The sequence below is a fragment of the Paramisgurnus dabryanus genome, chromosome 7 (genome assembly GCF_030506205.2).
Source record: "Paramisgurnus dabryanus chromosome 7, PD_genome_1.1, whole genome shotgun sequence".
Lineage (NCBI taxonomy): Eukaryota > Metazoa > Chordata > Actinopteri > Cypriniformes > Cobitidae > Paramisgurnus > Paramisgurnus dabryanus.
The window spans coordinates 7138754-7157952 of record NC_133343.1 but is presented as its reverse complement, the minus strand read 5'-3'; the positions used below and the strand labels follow the sequence as shown (position 1 = coordinate 7157952).

At 37.8% G+C, this 19199-nt stretch overlaps 2 protein-coding genes and 3 non-coding genes across 6 annotated transcripts; 4 read left to right on the top strand and 1 right to left on the bottom strand.

The window, feature by feature from the left end:
- Positions 1–1264: 1264 nt before the first annotated feature.
- Positions 1265–6757, bottom strand: sumo1 (small ubiquitin like modifier 1). Its single transcript, XM_065260219.2, has 5 exons — positions 6603–6757; positions 5714–5785; positions 5138–5215; positions 4756–4827; positions 1265–2438 (listed from the first exon to the last, which is right to left on the bottom strand). The coding sequence occupies exons 1-5, from the start codon at positions 6612–6614 to the stop codon at positions 2370–2372; spliced, it is 303 nt and encodes a 100-aa protein (XP_065116291.1). The 5' UTR covers positions 6615–6757; the 3' UTR covers positions 1265–2369.
- Positions 6758–7334: 577 nt separating this feature from the next.
- On the top strand, positions 7335–17793 carry nop58 (NOP58 ribonucleoprotein homolog (yeast)). Of its 2 annotated transcripts, none has more exons than XM_065293671.2 (15): positions 7335–7481; positions 8199–8275; positions 8355–8407; positions 8675–8799; positions 9064–9200; positions 9395–9459; positions 9553–9687; positions 9878–10023; positions 10155–10281; positions 10799–11097; positions 11343–11404; positions 16622–16761; positions 16843–16964; positions 17190–17282; positions 17366–17793. In XM_065293671.2, exons 1-15 carry the CDS (start codon positions 7437–7439, stop codon positions 17417–17419), a joined length of 1680 nt encoding a protein of 559 aa, XP_065149743.1. In that variant the 5' UTR covers positions 7335–7436; the 3' UTR covers positions 17420–17793. The 2 variants fall into 2 exon arrangements, with proteins under 2 accessions (XP_065149743.1, XP_065149742.1); XM_065293670.2 differs by having other exon boundaries at positions 16840–16964.
- On the top strand, positions 8020–8102 carry LOC135783365 (small nucleolar RNA SNORD11B). Its single transcript, XR_010545620.1, has one exon. It is a non-coding gene; the product is annotated as a small nucleolar RNA SNORD11B (small nucleolar RNA).
- On the top strand, positions 8856–8939 carry LOC135783366 (small nucleolar RNA SNORD11B). The gene has a single exon (XR_010545621.1). It is a non-coding gene; the product is annotated as a small nucleolar RNA SNORD11B (small nucleolar RNA).
- Positions 11148–11231, top strand: LOC135783367 (small nucleolar RNA SNORD11B). Its single transcript, XR_010545622.1, has one exon. It is a non-coding gene; the product is annotated as a small nucleolar RNA SNORD11B (small nucleolar RNA).
- Positions 17794–19199: the final 1406 nt, after the last annotated feature.

Below are 19199 nucleotides of genomic sequence, written 5' to 3'. Positions count from 1 at the left end.
CTTTGTGCCCCCCCCCCCCAAAAATGCATGACATAAAACAAAGTGTTTGAATTAAACAAAACATATTAAATGACAAAATGTAGTGCTATTGGTTAGTAACCTTATTTTTCTAAAGTTTAATTATACCAATTTTATGAAAAATGTATGCATTTAATTTTATAAAGTGACATAAAACTGGAGCATCACAGGCCAAGTTTGACTTTTTAGGGCAATTTTTAAGTCCCTTTAATCGATTTGTAACGTCAGTATTACTGTATATTTTAAGAAAAAATTTCCAAAAGCTGTTACTTGTCATTACCCTTTTTTGAAAATTATACATTTGTACCTAAAAAGTGCATATTAGTAGCCTACCTCAAAGCCAGTAGCCTACATTTTGGTACCTCACAGTAGCCTACCTGAGTTTGACGTAAATATTTAAATAATTGAAATGCACATTTGCATGTTTAACTTCAAAAATATCATTTTTTATCGGTTTTAAAGTATTCATCATCAGTAGTATTTTACATGGTTAGTGTTATTATTATTACCTGTTATTGGACCGTCATCTGGTAATTTCTTATGGGTATTCTTCACATTGTGCACGAGTTCTGTTTTCCGTTATTGTAGTGGTGTGTAATGGTCACATGACATCCGATTAAAATAAAATAAAATAATTTTTGTTATTAACTGTTTTATTAAGATTTTTCAATAAAATGATTTATTTACATTTTATGATTTAATTGTAATTAATTATGTTCATCAACTCGTGACCCACCTTGCGAAGACACAAGCCTAGTTTTTTCAATCCGAAGGCAGCAGCCTGCGGAGGTCGCATAAGCAGGCTGCATACGTCATCAAGCCTGGTTTATTTCAGTTAACTGAGCATTACATTCGCAAGTCATATGCATATTAAAACAATTTACGATAAACTACGAATAATAGTCAACTTTATAATTGTTTATACTCTGAAATAAGACAGTCTTGATGACATATGCAGCCTAGAAATGCGACCTCCGCATTCTGCAGAAAACGGTGTGCTTAAGGGTATGATTTTCATCGTGTATAAACAATAAGTACTTCACAAGTGTGCACTTTTAGTCTTAATAACAATAACAATGCCACTGAAGATAGGTGGGCGGCTATTTATATAGGCTTGTGTGATTGACAGGACAGACTGATCAGGCTTTAGTAACTACTATCAACCCTACTTGTTATAAGGAGTTACTGCCATCTAGTGTTTATTAACTGAACTGTCTTACAGGTATAACAAAACATGAGCACAAACTGATTTTTATGACACATTTTATTTAAAAAACAAGACAAAAGCAAAGTAATAATTCTCCTATATCCACAAAACCATCTGGACCAAATGTCACTGCCCTCTCACAGAAATAAAAAATACAATAATGTAGGAAAAGTAAAAATGAGGGAATTGTTGTATTTATGCTGTGCATGTGACTTTTGCCCCTGAGTACTAACCAAGCATCACAGTTACCTATTTATAATCAGGTATCATTCATCTGGCAACCATTCAGGTAAGAGAAACAGGTTGAACGTCAAACCTGAGGGGTTTATTGCCATTTGTCCATTACTGTGGCTGAATATCCAGAACTACATACATATAGAGTAAAAGACAACATATTTGGGCAGGGGCAGCACAAATTCCTATGAATTAGACAAAACATGCAAATACAAAAAAAGATATTGCAATTAAACTGTACATATTTTCCAAAGACACATAATAAGAGGTTAATAACATTTTATACTTTTCTAACATCATTTTCTAACAGACAACAACTTTACATAAATTAACCACTTGAACCTCTCTTTTAGTACTCGGTGTGTTTCTAAGATGGATATGTTGACTGTAAAGAAAACGTCATTTTGATACACTGTAGATGGTACAAGCAATTTAATGGGACAAGCATTGATGAATGAAAAATGTGTAACACTCATAATAAAGTGAGGTGAACAAAGCCTCAGTTACACTTACTAAAACAAAATCAGAGCGCAATCACAAATTTGACCGAATTTTTTGTTTGGATTTATCAGCTTTCTATCCCTCATCGTAGTAGGAACTGAACTGTATGGCAAAGGGAGATTATATTTACAGATCACAACATTCGCAGCATTTGATCAGAATCTTTTAAAATAGAGGCATCGATGTGTTTGACAGGAAAAGAGACCGAGGATGATGAAAAAGAGTGTGCCAAAAGGAACGATTTTCTATTTACCCACTTCTTGTATAATTTTCAGCAGCCTTACCAGAAAATCTATTTGATCCAGATGGTTTTTCTATTTCCATTTGAGATGAGATCAAAAAGAAACAGAAGAAATAAATGTCATACATACAAAATTAAGATAAAAATAAAGAGCTTGAAAATAAAGGTCTAATCATTCCAACAGCCTCCAGTCTGTTCCTGATACACCTCGATCACATCCTCATCTTCCATTCCCAGCTGTGTGTGAGACAGAGAGAGAGAGAGATAGAGATGATGACTGTGTTTCATTTGCATGGAACTACTGTATATATAGCATCATTTCCTGTAGCTGAACTAGTAGAGCACGATGATTGGCAAGGCCATGGGTTCAAATCCCAGGTAACACACAAACTGAACACCTGCATTGCCTTGGATAAAAGTCCAACATATAAATATATTCAGATTATTCATAACCAAAATAAACATCCTGGCTTGAAAAGTCTCTTTTGTCTGCTTCCTTAAAGTTGAGCCCAAAACCTTACTGGCCTTGTACACACTACAAATTTTCAGGAGTGACAACCTAATTTAAATGCAGGAGTGAATCCCCTAAATGATCGTTCCATGACTGTCCACAACAAGACTCAAGAATGCAAAGATTGACACAGAGATAACCATGGCAACGTTCTGCCGTCTCACGTGCTTATTTACAGCTTTGACCAGTCTTGCAGTGTTGCCAGGTTCTCATCTTTTTTGTACTTACATACCGTTGTGGCGCTTAACCATTTAAGTGATCAACTTTTTGGTGTTATAAAAAAAGTGTGAAGGTGCCGGTTCCAATATTTTGATCTTGAAAAGAAAGCATTATTTCGGTTTATTTTTGGAATTTTATTTTTATTTTTATTCATGCAAGATCTGGCAACACCAGTAAGCAAACGCTCGTGCCTCTGTCATTTTCTGCACTGTGCATACAGAAAACTTTTTGGGAATCTATTTTTTCAGAAGAAAGACCTGTCCATGACGCACTTTTAAATATGTTCAGATCGGTTATGTACCAGGGATAGAAATTAGCGGGTAAACTCGCTTCACCTACCGGCCACCGTGGCGGGGTAATAAAAATAGTATACGGTTTCACCCCGACACTTTTAGAGGAGCCACACCTTCAAAAAAATGTGGCGTCACATCGTAGGCGTTAAGAGGTCTGCAGAGAAAACATCTCAGGAGGAGCCAGTGTACAAATAGGCGAAAGTCAAAAATGTTTTTTTTAAAGAAAGATGGAGGAAAGCAGACAGGGAGTCCTGCTATTAGTTAGTTTACGATAGTCCCGTACACACTACATAGTAGTTGTTTATCACTTCACCTTTTAATGCTTAATCCTGTTCTGTACACACAAAGTTCAGAAATTTACGGGACTGACAACCGCATTCAACAACCGAATTAACTCCTGCAAAATGCAAGTAGTGACAACCGCGTTTAAACGTGCATCATGGACATAACAGTTCTTTCCCCTGAATAAATAAATGCCTAGAAGGGTTAAAAGTCTTCTGTATGCGCGGTGCAGAAAATGACAGAGGCACGAGGGTTTGCTGACTATTGTTGCCAGATCTTGCTAAAAAAAAAAAAAACAGCGAACAAGAAAAATCTAATTAACCGACCAGGATCTTCACACTTTAATAACAACAAAAACTTGATCGCATCATGAGCCAAAAGCTATAAACGGTTAAGCACCAAAATGGTATAAGTACAAAAAAGACGAGGACTTGGCAACATGCGTGCAATACACAACGCAAAGACGTGGGTTTATTGCAAAACATAACACTGTTAAATTATTTTGGTCAAAGCTGTGAGTGATAAGCACGTGAGACGGCAGAATTATTATTATCTCCATGCCAATCATCAGATATTCGGGAGTGAGTCTTCTTCCGTACAGACATAAAACGAACATTTAGGGGATTCACTCCCTCATTTAAATGTGGTTGTCACTCCCGAAAGTAGTTTTCAGTGTGTACGACGCCGATTAGACCAGTCCGACAATGTTCTGCTCTGAATGTTCTGATCTTATATTTCACATAAAAAGAAAACATCTTCAAAAGGTGTTTGTTTAACTTAATCTGCCCTACTTTTAATGAAATGTACTGTATATCAGTTCATGGTTTGTGTGTTCATAAGAGAGAAAGAGAAAATGTCAGTATTTCATTGAGACTTGAGATTAAATAAACTGCTTAAGTATTGTAGATCTTGTAGTATTAATTTACACATGCAGTTACACATTGTCGGTTAAAAACAAGAAAAAAAAATTAATTTCTATCCCTGTTATGTACACACCACGCAGAGTTTCTGTAAATGTGGTTGTCACTACCTTCATTTTGAAATTTGGGAGTTATTTGGTTGTAAAATGCGGTTGTCAGTCCCGTAAATTACAGAACTGGGTGTACAGAACAGAATTATTAGGCACTAAAAGGTGAAGTGCAGTGTGTACTAGACCACTGTTGCTATTGCGTTGCCCCATCACTTGAGCTACAGCAAAACTCAAAAGTGCTCTACAAGTGCAGCGCAAATGAAACATTGTGAATTATACCTCTTTGGGGGTCTGGTTGTCTGCAATTCTCTGTCCCTCGAAGAGAAACCTTAAAGAGTCCATGTGTACTCCCTAAGTAAGAAAAAAATTAACATGAGATTAGCTTGAAGTTCAAAACAGGGCTTCACAAAATGATTTCAATTGTGTATAGGTTTGCCGGGAGTGGGTGCCATTTTCTCGGAGATGCAAGAATTCATTTAAACATCAGTTGAGTCATTATTGTGGTGCATTGTGCGGTTGAACAATCTCAGACTTCACTTAAAATGGATGTTTCCTCAAATAGTGCACTATTTAAGGGTATGGGGGGCTATTTCGGACACAGCACAGACTTTTTAAGATGCCTGACCAAAATGTAGGCAAATGTGAGCTAGTGATGTTTCACCTGTCTCTGACTGTAGGATTCCTTCAGCTTCTTTAAATGTGTCGTCATCTTCACTTTAAAGTGAATTTCACTGTTGTCCTGAAAAATAAAATGAGAGTATGGAAATTATTTCTAAATGTTAAAGGTGCAATGTGTAACTTTTATAAGGATCTCTTGACAGAAATGCAATATAAAATACATCACTATATTATCAGTGGTGTATAAAGACGTTTCATAATGAACTGTTATGTTTTTATTTCCTAAGAATGAGACGTTTTTATCTACATACACGAGGGTCCCTTAACACGGAGGTAGCCATTTTGTGCCACCATGTTTCTACAGAAGCCCTTAAAGGACAAACTCTTTTTACTAAGTTGTCTCCAACGATGATATATTTGTCCGTTGGCGGCTACCGTAGGTTCTCTATGAATTTCGGTGAACGTTGAACTGAAATGTTGGTTGCAATTTGCAACCTCACCACTAGATGGACTAAAATTTACACACTGCACCTTTAATAACTTTCACAATGATCACCGTTTTAGCTGCCTATATCAATTCAGACAGCACCCCAGTAACACAAAAAGTGTCTTTATTTACCTGACCGATGACTTTGAGCTTAATATATTCTCCATCCTTCTTGTCACCTCCTTCACCTGAGGGCTTGGTCTCCTATTGAAACAAAAAACAAGATTGTGGATAACTATTATTGAAGATTTTGTTTTGAATCCCATGCAATACTGATTCTGGAAGTGTGCTTTATCAAACCACTCTTTGATAGATTATATTAGCCAATGGATTCAATGTTTTTTGTTAATCACTGATGGATTTTACTGAGCCTGTGTTTGATAAACCTTTGGTCCATGTGTGTTTTAGTAGGTTAGTGTTTCTGTAGTTCAATGGGTAGAACATTGAGTTAGCAACGCAAAATTCGACTCCCATATATCCTTAATGCAGTGTACGTCGCTTTGAAAAAAAAAAAAGCGGTAGCCAAATGCATCAATGTAAATGTAATGTAAATGTTGTATGGCTGGTTGTGTTTATAGGCAGACCAACTTACAAACATTAATAAACGCGACCAGTTATAAAACATAACAGGGTTGATTCCTAATAAATGCATATAAAAATAATAAACTTAAATGTTCAGTTTGGCCCATTAGCTTAAACCCTGGAACTTTGTTATCAGGGCCCAGAACAGCTAACTAGCATTTTAGCATATCTTGGGCTAAATGTATAACCTACAAAAGCCATTGGTTGTTGTTTTTTAAGTTCACAATAAAAGTTCAGAGGACTAAAATGAGAAAAACTCGTAATCAAAAGTATTATTGTGTTTAAAATAACTACCGCTTATTATTCAACACGACTTTCACATCCACACATAGTTAGCCATAAAAACAGAGATGCTACAGATGGGCCTTCATTCTCTAGTCGGTCTGTTTTTACAGCTGTTAAAAAGCAGCTCGATTATTCTCAGCAGATTTTTACTTACCGTGTCTGACATGGTATTCCGCAGAGAACAGCCCTTCTTTAATAAAAGCTTATTTGATTTTGAATAATAAAGTGTGATGTTCAGTAATGTGAGGTTTTGCTACCAGCAGACTCACAACACAGCGCCGCTAACGTCATCACAAAAGAGGCGGTACTTCCGACGACACTGCGCCGAATGAACTAACCAGTGTTGTTTTTCTCATCACATGCTTTCTGATTGGTCCTCATATTGCTGTTGGATAACTCGGTGAACTACTGTATGCCATGTGCGAGGGACCTTAACATTTTTCGATATATTAAATAATGTACGACTAACAGTATCCACGGATTAAATTTTTATGACAGCAAATTAACTTTATTTTCTGTTAGATTGTAAATATTCATCACTCCCCGCAAGAATTCATAAACAAAATCAACACACCAATAATAACAAGTTGGCGAAACTGTGTGAATAATAGATTTTTTTAAATGCCAGAAACATCTTTAGAAGAAATTATAAGAACAGTATAAAAGCAAGTAATTTTGACATTTTAGAGATTTTTGGTTGTAACGTAAATCAATCAAGCATTTATATTTTAAAAATATTAAAGAATAATTTACAAAATAAAAATGTACTCAGTTTAAGAGACTGTGCTGTGATTAAGAAAATTTAGCAATAATAAATATTTATCCAGACATGAATTCCTGCACATGCGCATATTTAATGGTACTTGCTACGCATGCGCAGGCTGTCCCTCATGTGCACCTCGTGTAGAGAAAGTACTTGCGGCGGAAAGATCGCAATGTGGAGAGCGCTACATTAAACTTTATTTAGGACAATTCAACGTATTTCAAAATGTTAGTGTTGTTTGAAACCGCAGCTGGCTATGCCATTTTTAAGGTAAGCTTTTTATTTTGTTAAGAAAATGGTGCAAAATTATTTTTTGCTCAAAAGTCGTAGCTTTTCCATTTCTACATGTAGCTAGCAGGCGTTGTTAACTAAAATATTAGCTGAAAGCCTTTATAAAAAGTTTCACAAATGAAGTCTTTTAGTGAGTGCGTGTGTAATATTTCTTTGTAGCTATATTTAAGCTTTTTGTAAACGATCTCGATGTCTCGTGGACAAGTCTGCCATGCGGGCCTTCGTTGCTAACATAGCCACGTTGTGTCTGCCTGAGCGTAAATCAGGCTTTAGTCTGCTCGTATCTCACATTATAATCGATTAACCATCCATCAAAGTTCAGTTGTATTGTAGGACACTACTTTAGACTCTTTTTTTTACCATGATGGGTTTTACGAAGACAAGCAGTGAAGTGTGATTTTTTCACTAGTGCAGGAAGCGTCCACATGGTCGCACAGATTGTTGGAGACTTCTTGAGTTACACGAATAAATATGCTTTCAAAATCTTCATAAAATATGCATATGACGTTTCAACTTATACAAGCTATGATGATGATGACCTTGAGTCGTGTTGCTGAAACATAATGAGGCTTTTAAGTCACTACCTCATCTGAGCTTGTTCTTCGAGATTATATGAAAGACTTCTATGATAATACACTAATAAATATGCTTTCACTATCATATGTTTGCTAACTCAATAACACACTTGCTGTAAAGGTACTGGATGAGCAGAAACTTCAGCAGGTGGATAGCCTGTGGAAGGAGTTTGAGACGCCAGAAAAAGCCAACAAAATGTAAGTTTTACTTCCGTGAAATATATCTTTATTTATTTATTTAATGCATTATTAGTAATAACACGTCTGTTTCTTTTAGTGTCAAACTAAAGCACTTTGAGAAGTTCCAAGACACGACAGAAGCTCTTGCAGGTAATGTTGCCAAAATATTGATTTATCATTGTTACCTAAAGATTAAAAAAATCAGCTGTGTGTCTATGATGCATCTCTGTGTCTGACTCAAATATGAGGACAACCTCTATAGTTTCGTCACTACCACTGAGACCACGGCCATTTTGTGTTTCGCTTGTTTATATACAACTGTAACTCAGTTTAAATGAGTGACTTGTTAGACTTATTACAAGATCATTGACCTTCCATAAAATATTTTAACTCTTAAAATCTTTTGTGTCAATAAAGCGGCAACGGCGATGGTGGAAGGAAAACTGGGGAAGAGCCTAAAGAAAATTCTCAAGAAAGTTGTGGCCAAAGAGGCTCACGAACAGCTGGCCATCACTGATGCTAAACTAGGTGGCGTCATTAAGGTAAATGGCAGAATCTTCATAAAATCCCATGTGTGCTGCATATGACGTTTCAACATTACAAGCTATGATGATGATGACCATTGAGTCGTGTTGCTGAAACATAATGAGGCTTTTAAGTCACTACCTCATCTGAGCTTGTGCATCACGATTATCTGGAAGACCTGTTAGGTGTAGCAGAAGGGCTGGAAAAGATTAAGATTCACATTTTTAGGACTAAATCCATGCTATAAAATGTAATGAGTTGCACTCTGTCGCCCCCTGCAGGATAAGATGAACCTGAGCTGTGTGCACAGCCCTGCTGTGGCGGAGCTCATGAGGGGCATCAGGAATCAGATGGAGGGACTTATCACAGGTCTACCTGCTAGAGAGATCAGCGCCATGTCTCTCGGCTTAGCACACAGGTTGGTTTAGTGCGATGTTTATTCTGCATCGAAAACTGTTAGCTGGTGTCAATGATTAACTTTCTGCTGACCTATTTCTATGAGGATGTTCATCAGCATTCGTCACTACCACTGAGACCCTCTGAGCAGATAATCACATCGCTTACATGCTTGTTTTCGAGCGATGTTTGACTTATCTTTGCGCTTCTTTCCAGTCTTTCCCGTTACAAGTTGAAGTTCAGCCCGGACAAGGTGGACACAATGATTGTACAAGCCATCTGTAAGGATACATTTTATTACATTTTTAAACATAATTGAGCTGATTAAACATAATGTGGGTGGACTTAACTCTTAATTTATTCCTCATGTGCAGCCCTGCTGGATGACCTGGATAAGGAGCTCAATAACTATATCATGCGCTGTCGGGAATGGTACGGCTGGCACTTCCCTGAACTTGGAAAGATCATCACGGATAACTTGGCGTACTGCAAGAGCGTACGGAAAATTGGTGAGTGGCCATACTTGTGTATATGGGGATTTCCTAATAAGACATTAGTAAGGGTGGGGTCAGTTTAGTATTTATTTGTATATTAACTAGATTTTGTGCCCCACTATTTGCTTTAATCACACAAAAAACTTTTATCATGAGCTAAAGTGTCATGGCTAATCTTTTTTTTTTTTTTTTTTCAAATGCGCAGGGTTTCGCACAAACGTGGCAACGACAGACTTATCCGAGTTTCTGCCCGAGGAAATTGAGGCTGAGGTCAAACTGGCGGCAGAGATCTCAATGGGCACAGAGGTGTCTGATGAGGACATTGCCAACATTATGCACCTGTGTGACCAGGTATGTTGGAAAGAAACGCACTACTTGCTAATAAGTAGAATATAGATAGAAAAAACCTTTGAGACTAGTAAACCAAATCATGTGTGTTAACTGCCGTCACCTATAGTTTAATGGATTTTCTGTTCCTGTAGGTGATTGAAATTTCAGAGTATCGCACACAGCTGTACGATTACCTGAAGAATCGTATGATGGCTATTGCGCCAAATCTGACAGTAATGGTGGGAGAGTTGGTTGGAGCCCGTCTCATATCCCATGCAGGTGAGCGGTGATTGGCCAGGAAAGTGATGAAGCAACCATTTAGATACATGGTGGCATAATGGTTCACAATAAATTAGGAATTGTCTTGTTAAAGCAGGGGTTGTCAAACTTTATAATGCTTTGGACCCCCACATATGATGCACTATTTGAGAGGGACCCCCACCTAAAATGTATATCAATTTACATGTTTTTATATAACAAATATAATTGGCTACCCCTTAGAACACACTGAAAAGATACAAAACAAATATTTAAACTGATTTTTTTAAAATAACATTTGCTGGGGCCCCTCAGAACCTCCTGGGGGTCTCAGGACCCCAGTTTAAAAACCCATGTGTTAAAGTACAGGAAGGACATTGTGATCTCTTAAGTTAATCATCATGTTTGTGATCTTCTGAATCACTTCTACTGAGTAAATGAGTTGTGCAGGTTATCTAACAGGCCTCCACATGCTGTTGTTGTCTCTTTTATATATTAAATATCTTAATTAAACTTTAAATTCGTTTGCAAACCTTAGGATCCCTCCTGAATTTGGCCAAGCACCCGGCATCCACTGTGCAGATTCTCGGTGCCGAGAAAGCTCTGTTCCGCGCTCTGAAAACCCGACGTGATACGCCCAAATACGGTCTCATTTACCATGCTTCCCTTGTGGGCCAGACCACAGCCAAGAACAAGGGCAAGATCTCCAGAATGCTTGCTGCGAAAACATCCCTGGCTATCCGTTACGACGCCCTGGGAGAAGACACCAACGCGGAGATGGGTATCGAGAACAGAGCCAAGCTGGAGGCCCGGTTACGCTACCTGGAGGAGAAAGGGGTAAGTCGAGGGCTGATATGAGAAACTTGCTGTAACTCGGGTTATGCGATCTCAAGCAGTGATGATGATGACTTCATGTCGCACTCCTGAACAGTCTATGTGGGTCTTAAGTCACTACCTCTTCTGAGCTTGAGTATTTGGACTAAATCCTGAATCTGGGTTTTGTTTGTTTTCTTAATAAAGCTGGTCCAAATACTGTGCAAAGTTATTTATTTACGTCTTTTGTGTCCGTATGTTTGTCTCAGATCAGACGCATCAGTGGATCAGGCAAAGCTTTGGCAAAGGCTGATAAATACCAACACAAGAGGTAAGCCTGTGGTTTTTTTTCCACTTAGACTTTTTAGGTAATATTTTTTTTCAGTGGTTTAACAAAGTTTTTTTATGTTAGAGGGCACTTATGCCCTTTTTACAAGATGTAATATAAGTCTCAGGTGTGGGCAGAATGTGTATGTGAAGTTTCAACTCAAAATACCCCGCATTTCATTTATTATAGCATGTCCAAAATGCCCCTATTTAGGTTTGAGCAATACAGCGCTATTTTTGTGTCTGTACCTTTAAATGCAAATAAATTAAAGGGATAGTTCACCCTAAAATGAAAATAATGTAATTAACGACTCACCCTCATGTCGTTCCAAACTCGTAAGACCTACGTTAATCTTCAGAACACAGGTTCAGATGTTTTAGATTTAGTCTGTGAGCTTGTTTGACCCTTCATTGAAAATCTATGTACGCAGTGTTTCCCATACATAGGCTCTACTTGGGCGCTGCGCCCAGGTAAATTGCAACCCGCCCAGGTAAAAAAAATCACTTTACGAATTTCCGTATTTTCTGAACTCGACTGGATGACCCGTGTTTTGGAGAGAGCGCGCGAGAGAGAGAGAGCGCGAGACAGAGAGCGCGAGAGAGAGGTGGGGGTCGGGTGACCGTGAAGATGATGCACGCGTCATAAACTCATCATCCAGCGCGGCAACTGGATCAACTGCAGCAGCACATACGGAGCAGCCAGGGAACACACTGCGACCAAAATGGTCACATATGCTTATGTGCATGTGTGTTTATAGCATCTAAGTTGGCTTCATTTTGCGTGCAAGCACGTTGTGTCTCTCCGGTAGAGTGTCCGTTCACGTGCTCTCTGTTTCTCAATGAATTGGGCGCGACGCGAAGCAACCTCAGTGTCACATTGTATCCTTTCATGTTTCTGAACTTGAGCAGAGTTTTACCATTAGAGGTCTTTCTTCACTGAGGACGCGGGACCCGTACGGTTCCGGGTTTATATTTTAAATGGTCAGATGGGTCCGGGTCGGTCCTAGTTCATTACTTCGGGTCCCAAGTCTGATTAATATTGTGTGTAAAACCCGAGTCGATCGGAGAACGGCCGTGAGCGCTACCGCGCTAAAGCTCGAGTGCTGTTTTAGCGTGCCTCCGGTTTCTATGGCGATAGCAACTGGCTCTTGTCACGACCACACGCCGCTTCATTTTCTTTATCCCATTTTTTTATAATCATACTATTAATAGACAATATCTTTACTAAAATCTAAACAGTTTGCACAGAGATTGTAGCAAAAAGCAGTGCTAATCCTGAATGAGCAAAGCTCTAGCTGACTCAGGATATAAAAAACGCAAAGCTGTAATGTAAAGTCTGTCATAGGGACAGCAAGTAGACTTTTAAATCTGAAATAATTAGTGGATTAAGCTTTTTTTAATCGGCAAAAGAGAAATAGAAAGCAGAAGCAGTAAAAGTGCCTATCTATTATAAATTATTACCATTATAACATCAGTCACATTTATAATCTATAGACCTGCACTGTCTATATAGGCTATAGTATACATAGTATTGTATATAATTGAGTTTGATAAAAGGGGTCATCAAATTGCTTCATATATTAGTGCAAAAACATAAAGTGTTTTCGTGGTGCTTTGACAAACAGTGTCAGCTTTGTTTATGGCAAAAAAAGTTTGGGGTGGTTAGATTAATGAACTATAATGTGAAATTAATATGAATGTTTTATAGATCAAAGTATTGTGTTGTGTCACACATTATTAGTTCTTTGTTACATGCAGGGCCGGCCCTGGCCAATTTGCTGCCCTAGGCAAGATTTCACCTGGTGCCCTTTAGAATCACAATTGTGCTCCAATCATTTTGTTCATAAACTTACACAGAAACAAACTGCACAGATTTGTCTTGTTTTTCTTTATTTTGAAAATATTTTGGAAACACACACACGCACACGAACACATACACACAATACCCTGTTACTCAGGCATTTGATCTTGACATTGTTAAAATCTTTTTTTTACATGTTTTAACACTGTAGGCCTACATTTAACTTAAAATATTTAATTTTGTACAACAAAACAGCTGTTATCAATGAATTATTAGTAGCATGTTGTAGTGTCTCGGGAGATTGTGCTCATTGTTAAATAGCTTTGTGGCTATACTGCACTGAAGCGGCAGTTTAAAATATAAACCCAGAATTCAGCGAACGTCAAGAACAAGAAAAAAAACAAGGCCAAGACGCGGGTGGTTACGTTACACGGACCATGTATAAATTTCAATGTTTCTGGACAGAAATACCAACTTTGTCTGGTATTAAAAAGCTGCACATTGGAGTGCTGGCTGCTCCCCGCGGTGCTGAAGACGCGTGATGGCACATAATACACAGATATCTACGTGCAATCTATTGGAAAGTGGAGGAGTCATTAGTTGGGTTAGTAAAATAACGAAATTACAGCTTTTAAATAGAAGAAAAGTTTTTTTGTAAAGAGATATATATTTTTAGTTTAAAAGTGCAGAACTCTTCTCAAGGGGAAGAAAGCTATACTTTTGCCCTTACGTGCAACCTATCGGAAAGCGCAGATGAGTTAGAGGGGTTAGTAAAATAATGAAATTATAGATTTAAGTACAAAATAGTATTTATATAAAGAGAAATATTGAAATAAAAAGTGCAAAACTCTTCTTAAGTGGAAGTAATAAAGTAAAATAACGAATAATAATTATATAATAACGAATAATAGTTTCCAATAGGTTGCACGTAAATATCTGTGCTGCCACCAGTACTCTGTCTGAGCGCGTCTTCAGCACCGCGGCCAGCACTTCAATGCGCAGCTTATTAATACCAAACAAAGTGAACAAGTTGGTATTTCTGTGCAGAAACATTGAAATTTAAACATGGCCTATGTAACATTATGTAAATTCCGCGTCTCTGTCTGATTGTTGTTTCCGTTTTCTTGTTCTTGACGTTCGCTGAATTCTGGGTTTATATTTTAAACTGCCGTTTCAGTGCAGTATAGCCACAGAGCTATTTAACAAGCACGATCTTCCGAGATACTATGCTACTAATAATTTATTAATAACTGCTGTTTTCTTGTGCAAAATATTTATATTATAAAATATATAAATATTTATAGTGAAATGTTTATATACATATATAAAAAAAAATTGGGGCGCACGGACGCGCCAAGGGGTCGGAGGCGCCCTTAGCATTTGCCTATTCCGCCTATGCCCAGGGCCGGCCCTGGTTACATGTATAGTAGACCATTTTTTGTCGGTGGATAATAATGATTGCCCTTTTCACCAGCTACCACCACAAGTAAATTTCAGATCTGTGGGAAACACTGATGTACGGTATACTGTCCATGTCCAGAAAGGTATTAAAGGGATAGTTCGGCCAAAAATGATATTAAACCCATGATTTACTCACCCCCAAGCTGTCCGAGTTGCATATGTCCATCGTTTTTCAGACAAACACATTTTCGGATATTTTAGAAAATGTTTTAGATCTTTCAGTTAATTAAATGTGAGGTTACGGGGTCCACGACCTTCAAGTCCAAAAAAAGTGCGTCCATCCTTCACAAAACCATTCCAAACGGCTCCAGGATGATAAACAAAGGTCTTCTGAGGGTAATCCGTGCGGTGTTGTTGTAGAAATATCCATATTTAAAACTTAACCAAAATAACTACCTTCCGGTAGCGCCGCCATCTTAGACTCCTTTGTATTCAGGAGAGAGTATTAGCGTAGTGTACGCACTTTTCTTACACAGAGCAGCAGCAGAGTAGCCTCCGTACGCTGCGTAAGCTCTCATCCTGAATGCGGAAGCGACTAAGATGGCGGTGGTACCGGAAGGTAGTTATTTTAGTTCACAAAGTTTTAAATATGGATATTTCTACAACAACACAGCGCGGATTACCCTCAGAAGACCTTTGTTTATCATCTTGGAGCCGTTTGGATTTATTTTGTGAAGGATGGACGCACTTTTTTTGGACTTGAAGGTCGTGGACCCCTTAACATTACATTTAATTAACTGAAAGATCTGAAACATTTCCTAAAATATCCGAAAATGTGTTTGTCTGAAAAACGATGGACAAATGCAACTCTGACAGCTTGGGGGTGAGTAAATCATGGGTTTAATATCATTTTTGGCCGAACTATCCCTTTAAAAACATCATCAAAGTAGTCCATGTGACATCAGTGGGTCAGTTAGAATGTGTTGAAGCATCGAAAATACATTTTGGTCCAAAAATAAGAAAGATGATGACTTTATTCAGCATTGTCTTCTCTTCCGCGTCTGTTGTGAAGCGCATGCGCAAGACTAAAGTCACGTGACTGCAGTAACGAGGATTATCCTCAGACATGTTTGCTCAGTTTTTTATTTTCAAACTGACAGAGTGCATCTCGGTCAGACTGTAAATGAAGCCCGGGCGCACAAAAAAACAGCTGGGGCGCACCAGATAACACGTCAGCCACGTCATCTGCATGACTGCAGTCATGTGACTTAAGTCTTGCGCATGCACTTCACAACAGACGTGCAAGAGAAGACAATGCTGAATAAAGTTGTAATTTTTGGACCAAAATTAATTTTTGATGCTTCAACGCATTCTAATTGACCCATTGATGTCACATGGACTACTTGGATGATGTTTTTGTCACCTTTCTGGACATGGACAGTATATCGTACATAGATTTTAAATGAAGGGTCAACAAGCTGTCAGACTAAATGTAAAACATCTTAAACTGTATTTTGAAGATGAACGGGGGGGGGGGGGCTTACGAGTTTGAAACGACATGTGGATGAGTCATTGACATTTTCATTTTTGGGTGAACTATCCCTTTAATGCTCCTTGAGTCCTTTCAGTTAAAATGGATCTGATTCCTGTCAATGCAATCTGAGACAATAGTATGTCAATATTAAGATATGGCAGATAATGTGCAGCTCGCTGAGGGTGGAAACTATGGTAACGCAGGACTGTCTGTCAGTGGCCATGGGCGGGCTTTATCAATGACATCAAATTAATTTGAAGAGAATCAAAATAGCATGTCTGAGACCGCTTTGTAAAAGGGGATTTTGCATAATCGATACATAATGTACATCGTTTGTATTGTGAAAAATTTGGTTTATACATAAATGGCTAATAATAATTACAAGATCAGCTGTTCATCTATATCAATTATGTAATAACCAATTGCCTGCTAAAAAAACATTATTGTAACGCCTATATTTACATTGTTCATTTGACTTCATGCAGCGATGTAAAACTATACGACCCATCCGGTGACTCAACAATCCCTGCAAAGAAGAGGAAGTTTGAAGAGGTAGAGGAGGGTGACGAGGAAGAGAAGGCTGTGGAGGTCAAACCCAAGAAAGTGAAGAAGGAAGCCACGCAAGGTAAACGTTCATCTGGCACAGCACACCGCACGCTGACATGATGCCTTCAGACAAACATTAATTAAATATTTATCACAGCAGAGGCTGAGGCAGAAACAGAGACACCGAAGAAGAAGAAGAAAAAGGAAAAGAGGAAAGCAGAGGAGGAACCCAAATCTGAGGAGGAGGAGGAGGAGGCGGCCGCCGTCAGTCCAGTAGAGGAGGTGAGAGGAGTTAATGGACAAATTCATCTCTGCTTGGCGGTGCATTTAAAACTCTTTAATCCTGTATCACTGAGTCATTGATTTACCGCCGTGGGGATTTTTTTATATTAAATTATACCTTATCTGCAGCATGGTTTTTCCCATTAGTTACCTTAAATACTTCTTGGTGAACACTTTGTGTTAAGTAGATCTCATAGATTTTACATGATGTTGTTTTCTTTACAGACAACAGAAAAGAAAAAGAAAAAAAAGAAGCGAGTGGCTGAGGAGGAACTGAAGGAGGAGGTGGAGGAGGCTGCAGTCAGTCCAACAGAGGAGGTGAGAGTCCAGATGACAGATTTACAAACATTTCATTTAAGGGTTGTTTTCCAGGTCTAAAACCTAATTTCTTTTTTTTACAGACATCAGAAAAAAAGAAGAAAAAGAAGAAAAAGGTTAAAGAAGAGGATGAATAGGACTTTTTAAAAACATTTCTTCTTCATGGACTTTGTATATAAAATGTTTTATAGTGTTTCTGGACACCATGTAATGTCAGATCTCTTTTTGTGTTTCCGGCCCAACTCATACTCAACAGTTAAATCAGACTATGAAATGTTTTTTATTTTAAGAGAGGACACATTTCCTTTGCCTGTTGCTTGATTTGAAAATAAGATTTATAATTTCATACTCTCGTGAGCTTTATATAAAGCTGTACCAGAACATACAGTTAAACTTTTTTTTGTAGTCTAGGTTTTTAATTAAAAGTAAAAATTGGGTCTCATAAGAACTGATTTGTGATGTAAGACTGAGTTGTTTCTGTCTCAGGTTTATTAAATACTGTATGTCTCTGTGTTCTTGCACGTGGGCTCCTTAAATCGACCTTGCTATAACACCCATGATTCAGTGGTTTTTCCATCGTCAGCTGCACAAGATACAAAATGTAACATTGATTTGTTGTTTAGTAGAATCTTGCTGGGATTTCAGCCACTGAACTTTGGCCAAAAGGGCGTTTTAATTTAAAGTACTTTGTTTTAAGTCCAACGGATTCAATTCCGGATCTAAATCCCGAAGAGGAAATGTAACCAAATCTCCGGATCATGAGGACATCTAGCCACATGTTAGGATGGAGTATTTAACGTTTTGTGTGTTTTACATTCCTCTCTGGTTCCTCCTCTTTGCTTGTTCCAGGAAACTTGGCCAAATTACAGCATAAATTTAGCCTGATATGAGTCTCTGTGCGCTGGGTTTAATGAACGGGAGATAGAGGAGCAATTTTGATTATAACATAAGAGGAAGAGACAGAAACCGGATCTATTGGGCCATTGAACCAAGAGCCAATAATTCAAAAAGACTCTTTATTTGGGTAATTTTTGTAGTACATTTAAAAACTACTTCCTTAAAAAAAAAGAAACACTTAATACAATTTAGATTTTTTTATCCATCTTTGTGGTGTTTCCTTTGAATCAACAGTTCGATGGATTTTAATGGAAGATCTAAAGTTGTTGTAAATTACAGCATTTGTTTGTATGATGCCAAGGGCCCCTAAATATCAGGGACCCCACCAAAATTATACAAAAAATAAATTAAATATTTTAACGTATAATGAATATATTAGCTACACTTTGGGTAATGCTGGATGTATAAACATGATTTTTATTTAAAATGTATTAAAATAAAAAATTGTACTGAAGCGGCTTTGATAACACTTGTTGTTTCATAGCAGTGTTACAATGAATCCTGTCTTACAAACCCCAGTAAGTGAAATTATGGAGACCATAATAAGCAAAGCACACTAGAACAATACAAAGCAAATATAAATGATTCTGTAATGAAAGATAAACCACTTTATACCTTTTTTTTTTTTTTTGGTACTTTAATACTTTGTATTCATCATGGCATGTGACTCCAAAATCCTGGTTTTACCAATAAAGGTTTTTAAATGTGTGTGGTTCCATAAAGAACAATTAACGTACACAGAACTTTCTGTTGCACTTTATAGTGGATATAAGTGCGTTTGTATATGGTGGACGTGTCATTTTCATTATTGTCAACATTCATCCAGATCTGTTCATCATCAGTGAAGCATTGTAGATGGCCTTAAATGGTGAGAATGAGTTGTGGTGACCCGAGATTTTAGTGTGGCTTGTAAGCAAATGTTCGCCCTGTACTCTCTTTTTGTAACCCTTGCCTTAGTAGTGCAGTTCTCTCTGGACCACTTTGGCTATTAATATGAGTAAAAATGGTTTTATCAGGGAC